At 28.2% G+C, this 8,915-nt stretch overlaps 1 protein-coding gene across 1 annotated transcript; it reads right to left on the bottom strand.

Moving 5' to 3' along the window:
- Positions 1 to 2,988: 2,988 nt before the first annotated feature.
- LOC136076085 (putative nuclease HARBI1) lies at positions 2,989 to 3,456 on the bottom strand. Its single transcript, XM_065789548.1, has one exon. The coding sequence runs from the start codon at positions 3,454 to 3,456 to the stop codon at positions 2,989 to 2,991; it is 468 nt and encodes a 155-aa protein (XP_065645620.1).
- Between the last annotated feature and the right edge of the window lie 5,459 nt (positions 3,457 to 8,915).

The raw sequence follows: 8,915 nt of genomic DNA, 5'->3' as shown, positions 1-8,915 counted from the left end.
ATTAATTACGTGAGCATGCGCAGTTTGTAATTTAGTTTTCCCGAAGCTTAGTTTTTCCCATCATGTCTGGCTTGGGAAAAAGTTGATTTGAAATCAACTTTTTCCCGTGAAAAAGGAAACATGAAAATTAGCAGCCAATCGCGTTGCTATAATCTTCGAGAATTAAAAACAAAAAAAGTAGATAAGTTTCGAAGAATTTTTCCGTTTTTGCAATTTTGTCATAAACATTACTTTTGTGATTTTGCCATAAACATTTATTTTTCTATAATTATGTTTGTAATTATATCAAAGTTATTTATGCATAAATTTTTAATTGCTTACTATGATGCCAAATGGAAAGCATTACGACATTTATTTACCTACAATTGCAATTTTATGTCAGTTTTACTGCTTTTTTAAATTGTATAAATATCCAAATAATATGTTATTATATTAAACTTTCGAGTGACCTATTCGATTCCCGACATTGATTATTGAAAATTCAATTTAATAATGACTGATTTAAACTTCGATTTTTCAAGAATACAAAGTTATTCTACAAGCAAGAGCTTGGAAGCTCATTTGATAGAAGAAGTGAGAAGGTTTCCGTGTCTATGGGATACTACAACTCGCTCATATAAAGAAACACCTTTAAAAATTGAAGCATGGAGGCAGATATCTGCTTTATTAAATGTAGAAGGTAGCTATTTATTTTTTCAAGTAATTTTTAACAACAATATGTAAAACAAAACTACATCTATGTTTATAACAATAAAAAACGCAATCAATGACAATTTATTATAGAATCAAAATAAGAATTGTTCATTTTATTATTATCAAGCATTTACATAAATATTTGGAATACGCTGACAAAAGTGACACAGCCAAAAGACGAAATTAGGAAATAACAACAAAACAACTTGTGTAATAGTTATAAAACAAATTTAACACTAAATAATTGAAACAAACTCATAACATATCAAAACGATACAAATAACAATACTTTTTTTTATCTTGTAATAAGATAACATATTATTATTATATATATATACTTTTTTTTTTTGATTAGAAAAAATTTTGACTTCAACATGGACAAAGCTAAGAGAAAATTTTCGTAGATGCTTAAACCGCGAAATGAAGGCTACCATGTCTGGAGCTGGTGGAGATCAACTACCCTCATGTCAATTCTTTACAGAATTAATGTTTTTGAAAGATGTCATTGGGGTAAAAATGACTAGTTCAAACATAAAATGCGACATTTTTGCAACACAGCCTCCAGTTGAACACATTGCTTTTGAAAATATAGACAATACGATTAAAGCATCAAGTTCGAGAGATAATTTGAATTTAACGGAAAATGAAACAGTTGTAAGTTCAATTGCATCACCACAAATGATCATCTCGTCACCAAATAAAATGAAAAGAAAAATGAAACCTGACCCATTACAAGTAGATCTTGAAAAAGCAATAATGATTAATGTGGAGCAGAATAAACTGATGAAAATTAATGATAACGATCCGGATGAGCTATTCTGTAAAAGTTTAGTAAGTTCTTTTCAAAACCTTTCAAAAAAGAAAAACAAAATACCAAAAATTAAAGTTATGGAAATCCTCCTTGAATTGGAAAGTGACAATGATTGAAAATGTAAAATCGAATTTTGGAATAAAATATATTTTATATACTAAGATATTAGTTATTTTTACATTTAATATACAACTCAGGTAAACTATAAAATACTTCATATATATATATATATATATATATATATATATATATATATATATATATATATATATATATATATATATATATATATATATATATATATTATAATTTTAACATATATTGCTTATATATTCATGTACATATATATATATATATATATATATATATATATATATATATATATATATATATATATGCTTTGTTCTTTAAGAACATCGAGCACTCTATTTGTAGAATACACTAGCTCAAATTACATATGAATGCATATATATACATACATACATATATATATATATATATATATATATATATATATATATATATATATATATATATATATATATAGATATATATATATAGATATATATATATATATAGATATATATATATACATATATACATAGATAAACATAAACATAAATATATATATATATACATATATATATATGTATATATATATATATATATATATATATATATATATATATGTATATATATATATGTATATATATATATATATATATATATATATATATATGTATATATATATATGTATATATTTGTATGTATATATATATATATGTATATATCTATGTATATATATATATATATATATATATATATATATATATATATATATATATATATATGTATACATACATATATCTATGTATATATATATATATATATACTCAATGTATATATATATGTGTGTGTGTGTGTGTGTGTGTGTGTGTGTGTGTGTGTGTGTGTGTGTGTGTGTGTGTGTGTGTTATATAAAAAGGAAAGACAAGTGTTTATCCTTAATCAAATGTATTTTGAGTACGGGAAACCATATCATATTGCCATGGAACCTGTCCTTGAGGAGAATTAAAGAAGCCTCGAAATAATTCTCTTACTGCTTTTGCATCACAAGAATAATTATTTGAGCCTAATTGTTTTTGTAATATTGTTATCCCTTGGTAATCTAAAACATTGCTTCGCCATTCTTCAGCTAGCAAACCAGAGGATGTTTCGCAATCCACAAATCCTAAAGGACAATATTGATTTAAAGGTTCAAACTGAGGACCATGCATAAGGTAGTTATGCAGAGCAGTTGCAGCTTTAGTAACATTAATTACAGTTTTTTCATTTGCAATAATTGGTTTGCGAAAAATTCTGCATCTTGCTGCCAGAATCCCAAAAGTATTTTCTATTATTCTACGAGCACGTGACAATCTATAATTATATATTCTTTCTTTTAAAAACAATACTTCCTTAGGATATGGTTTCATTAAATAGTTTTAGAGAGGAAATGCCTCATCTCCAATAAGAACGTAGGGCAGTTTTACATTTGAACCATTTGGCTTTTTAGGTTCTGGGATATGCAATAAGTTTGATTCTAAAGCAATTCCTATTTTACTATTTTTGAATACACCACCATCACTGTTTCTACCAGTATCACCAATGTCAATAAGTGTGAATTCATAGTTTGCATTGCAAATATCCATCAAAACAATTGAGTGAGATTTTTTGTAATTAAAGTAGAATGATCCTGATCTTAAAGGGGCTTGCATAACAATATGTTTCCCATCAATAGCCCCTATGCAATTGGAGAAGTTCCATTTCTTCTCAAACTCGTTTGCTATAGCTTTCCATTCATCTTCGCTTTTTGGATAGCTTATATATTCTTTAGCCAGCAAAATAGTCCATATAGCAATACAGGTTTCGTTTATTATTCTTCCTACGGAAGTCGGACTTATTCGAAACATACCAGCTAAATCTATTTGTGAAGTGCCTCCAAAAATGTATCCATTTGACCATTAATCTTTCACTAGCTCCAATTGTTTCACGTCTGAAAGAAGATTTTGTAATCGCTGGTGCAATTAAGCTTAACAAATGTTCATACTTTGTAGGTGTCATTCTAAAAAACTTAAAAAAGTATTCGTGATCAAAAAGCTGCATATCTGTTATAAATAAACTGAATGCTCCTTTTGTTTTTCTTTCTCTAAATAATTTTCTGACCCACATACTTTTTTTATACTTTTGCCTTCTTTTGATTTTTAAATAATACAGTAATAACAAATATAAAGTTTTCCTGCTAAGAATCGATAACGCCACCATTTTTATTATTTAACTATCATTATTTAAAAACGAAAGTTAAAGTGATACGTATAAGTGGAAATCAATAAATCCTAACCGTCCTGTACAGATTACTGTTTTTTTCCCATCCTTTTCCCCTTCCCGTTGTCGCGTTAAATAAGTAGCTCGTTAAATAAGTAGACAAGCAATTCTGCGCATGCGTAAAAACACTGAAACACTTAAAACTAGGATCCTAAAACCCAGCGTTAAATAACATTGCTCATAAACAAAAAAGATGGCTGACCACGATTACTATGTTGAAGATGTTAAAAATATCTTTATGATGGAACAATTAAGAAATGTATGGGTTTAAAACAGTGTAAAACATTTCTAAAATATGCTAAAAAATTCCAGTTTACTGGTATGTCTTAATATTAAGAGTAATTTTGTATTTGGCCTTTAACTTTTTTTGAAGATTTAGAATTTAATCTGAGATAAAATGTAAACATTGTATACAAATGTTAACATTTGCGTATATTTTATATACGATTGTAAAAATTGCAGTTATAATTTTGCAAATAACTAATCTTTAAATGAACATATACAAAAGTAACATGTCGTGAAATAACAATTCGCTTGACTTAAAGTTTGTTTAACGTGCTTATTTTTATTTGTTTGTCTGGGTTAACAAAAAATGCCTCAACTGTTCAATTTGTCTACTTATTTAACGGTCTACTTAATTAACGTGACTTGATACGTTAAATAAGTATCCGTGAACTAACGCATGCGCAGAATATCATTTTGTCTACTTATTTAACGATCTAGGGCAATTCCACATCAAATCACCCAGTCCAATGAACCATGTGTCTTCCTTTTGTGTTATATTTTGACACATTATTCCTAATTATAAAAAAATATTGCATGCAAAATTTCAGCTAAAAAAGTTTAGCGGTTGACAAGATATTGCAATTTTAATACTGACCTGGTTTCCCAAAATGACCCGGTTTTCATAACACTCTGAAAAAACATTTTTCTTAAAATAATAAGAAATAAAAATGGCAAAAACATGAAAATGAACATATATAATGTTTTTTTGATGCTGAATTCAATAAATGTACTTAAAATGCTCAAATATAAAAAGAACATGCATAAAAATTAATAAAACAACTAGTTTCTATAAACCAACTTTGGGGCCCAATATCTCAAAACACCCCCATCAAAAAAATTTTTTTTTTGCTGGTAATATTTTCAGCTGTTTATAATCTTACTAGGCACAAAAAATCTAAATGGAAAAACAACTAAAACATACGGAACTTTAATTTCAAAGATGTATTACTTTTTCAAGAAATATTTGTAAATAAAATAAAGTTAATCGTAATTTAAAAAGTTACTTAAATATACAAGATTTGTATAGGTATCAAAGATGAAAGTTATTTTGACTGTGTTTGTAATAGTTTACAATATTGCTCCCATTTTACTTGTACTTCCTCTATTTCAGCATTTTGAAACACATAGTTTCTACCAGAACTAGAGCAAGCTTGCGGAACAGATAGTTTTTTCAATATGTTGGTGTTTGGAATAAAACAGTAGTCATCTCTTTCAGGCCAGTTAAAACATATTGATGGACCATTTGGATGAAGAAACTTAACTTTAGCATCAACTTCTTCTAAGTTGGTTTTAGTTACAATGCCGATCCACCACTTATCATCACAGACTACATTGTGGATTATTGTATAATTATTGTCTGTACTACACCTCTTTGCCCCAACCTTGTTATCTCCAAGATGTATAAATTGATGGAAGCTACGAGTACCAGGTAGAGTTGTTACACCAGTGTACCTTTCTTTTTGCTCTTGACGTTGCAATTGTAAGTCCAATCCCTTTATGTAAATGAAGTTAACAACTTTGATTTTATCAATACAAAATTCATACATAGCTTCTGATGTGAGAATTTGGTTTCTGTACGGTCGTTTTAAACTTTCTTGTGCTGGTAATTTTTTTACAGTACCACCAATCCCATCGCATGGTGACTTTCCGTGGGACGTGGCAAAAAAGTTCCATTCAATTTTAAGGCAAAATTCGCTCTCTAGTTGGCATAGGTTGTAAAAGCTTTTACAATTTTTGTACTGTCCTGCGCAACCATCAGTGAATAAATGTAATTTGGACTGATAGGAAAATTTTATTTTTAAAATTGCTATGATTAGTTGGAATATTTTGTACACATAAGTTACATCATGTATAATGTCATCTGATATAAAACAGTAAGAAATATGTTTCAGTTCACCTTTATCATCTTTATAGTATATGACTAATGGATGTAAAGAACATTGTTGGGTGTTCCAATGATAGCTCTGTATTTCATCTTGGACAACAAAAGCATAATTTTCAGCAAAGTCGCCAATAATGATAATGTTTGATTGATCCATATATTGCTTCAGTTGGTTAAGGTACTGTGATTGAGAGTGAGCAATAAAAGAATGAGCTTGATGCTAATAGTTCAACAAACGTTGGAACATCAGCTGCTAAACTTAATAGTGTTGCACGGTCAGTAGTTTGCCATTGCTTGTAGTGTATCTCAAAATCATCTTCGTATTCTCCAAAAATCTCATACAAATATTTGGTGAGGGTTTTTTTACCAGGACAATCATCACACTGTGCAAGCATGCATTCTTTGTTTTCTACTGAGCAAACGGTTTTTGAAAGTAAGTGCTTATACTTTAGTCCAATATTTAAAGCATCTACTAGCAATATGGCATTTTGGTGATAAGAACAAACACAAACAGAATGTGTACCACTTGCACCTGGCAAAATGCACCACTTTGGTCTAAGTGAACAAATTTTGAGTAACTTATATGTATTTCTGGATTGTTTTCTTTGTATAATAAATATAGTTCCTTTAAATTACACAAAAGCAGTTTTTTTTGTTTATGGACGTTCTTTTGAATGCTAACATAATCTTTTTTTCCAGAAAATCTTCATCTTGTTCACCCTGACTTTGCTTCTCTTCTTTATAATCTGCTTTTTTGGCAATCTTTTGCTTACAGGGTTTGCAAAGTTTCTTCCCAGGAGCAATATTTAAGCTACTTCTCATCACGTCTTGTGACTCATTTATGGTAACTACTCTAAGATTTTCTAAAAGTAATTGAATTGTATATATAATTGCATATAGCTTTATGTATTTTGTATATAGTATAATTGTATGTATAGTTGTATATAGCTTATCTGCACAATTGTAATAACTTGTAATAATAAACTTTTACAAAAGTTGTCAAAATTTGAAAAACAAACGCCCATCCATATCACACTAATTCAGTTTTTATATAAAACAAAACAGGATGTTTTTTTCAGTTGTTAAGTTCAAATAACTAAGTTATCATATAATTAAGACTTCCTTAAATATAACAAAATTGTTGTTTTTTTTTTAGGAGTCTTTTAACTAAATATAATATTTTACAGAACTCTATTTGAAAGTTTTTTAAAATAGCTTATTGAAAATTTGATACATCTTTGAAATTAAAGTTCCGTATGTTTCAGTCGTTTTTCCATTTAGATTTTTTGTGCCTAGTAAGATTATAAACAGCTAAAAATATTACCAGCAAAAAAAAAAATTTTTGATGGGGGTGTTTTGAGATATTTGGCCCCAAAGTTGTTTTATAGAAACTAATTGTTTTATTAATTTTCATGCATGTTCCTTTTATATTTTAGCATTTTAAGTGTATTTATTGAATTTAGCATCAAAAAAACATTATATATGTTTATTTTCATGTTTTTGCCATTTTTATTTCTTATTATTTTAAGAAAAATGTTTTTTCAGAGTGTTATGAAAACCAGGTCATTTTAGGAAACCAGGTCAGTATTAAAATTGCAATATCTTGTCAACCTCTCAACATTTTTAGCTAAAATTTTATATGTTAACTTTTCTTTTTAAGATGCAGCAGCCAAAGAGGTTTTTAAAAAATTTGGAAACCCATGGTTCAAAATTTTCTAAATTTTGGGTGATTTGATGCGGAATTACCCTCTACTTATTTAACGTGACACCGTAATAAAACGGATGAGTGGAAACTCACCTTAACCAATAAAAAGTTTATGTTTTTAACCTTATTGTAGTTAATGATTAGCAATTCATTGACTGAAATTGCATTTGATCGTTTTTTGAAGACTTTGCTGGTATTTAAAATAAGTTTTTTAATTAGGAATATTCTATATTACTGTCTAGTCAAGCTTCAATAGCTAAATTTTTAAAGTTTTAATTTTTTGTTTATAGATTTTTCAGTGTATTGAAAACATACCATCGTCTCTTAAAATGATTCGTAGATTTGTTAAATAAAATGTATTCTCCCATACTGAACCAATCCATGCATATTATTGTCATGGTTGCTGCACAACTTTAGTTGACACATGTAAAATAAATCTTAATTGTTCATCACATATCTTTATATTGGATATTATTAGCCAAATAAAACTAATCAGTGCCTCATAGGCTTCATCAAACCCACCCAGTTTTTTCAGAGCTCTTCCCTTGTAAAAGGGGTTAAGCAAGTTGGCAACAGAGTAAAAAAGGTTTTGACAACCAGTGTCCGGAAAACGAACATCCAAGTTTTCTACCAATTTTTGGTGAAACGTTTGTGCTGTTGGTGTCATCTTTTCCAGGAATGTCTCTAATGGAGCTGAGGATACGACGCATTTTTACAATGCTTTCCAACATCATAAAAGTTGAATTCCAGCGTGTTATCACGGGAGTGATGATTTTCACAAATTTCAACTTGTCCTTGCCAACAACATCACTGTCATCAAGCAACAGCTTTAGCTAAAAATTAAAACAGAATTATAAGAAACATAACATAAAAGGTGATTAGTACTATTTACTATTATTAAAAACTGATATTAACTATGTTATATGTTTTTACTTTTTATGTGTTAACATTTTATCAGTTATTAATGATAGCTATCATTAGAAAAATTTTGTTACACAAAGTGTACTGAGAAGTTTATATTGCGCTTGTATTGTATTAAACTATAAACTAAATTGCTATAAAAGCTAAAAAGGATGTTAAACTAAAAACTAATTACCTTATTTTTTAATTCTTTGCTCAGACAAAGATGACTTGTGGCATCTTGAACTTAATTCAGTTGCTCTTTGGATTGCTTC

The sequence above is a fragment of the Hydra vulgaris genome, chromosome 02, assembly GCF_038396675.1.
Source record: "Hydra vulgaris chromosome 02, alternate assembly HydraT2T_AEP".
Lineage (NCBI taxonomy): Eukaryota > Metazoa > Cnidaria > Hydrozoa > Anthoathecata > Hydridae > Hydra > Hydra vulgaris.
This window is presented reverse-complemented; position numbering and strand designations above follow the sequence as displayed.

Bases quoted from the DNA above. Each gene is read 5' to 3' on its own strand.
- LOC136076085 (XM_065789548.1), bottom strand. From the start codon at position 3,456: ATGTTTCGAATAAGTCCGACTTCCGTAGGAAGAATAATAAACGAAACC.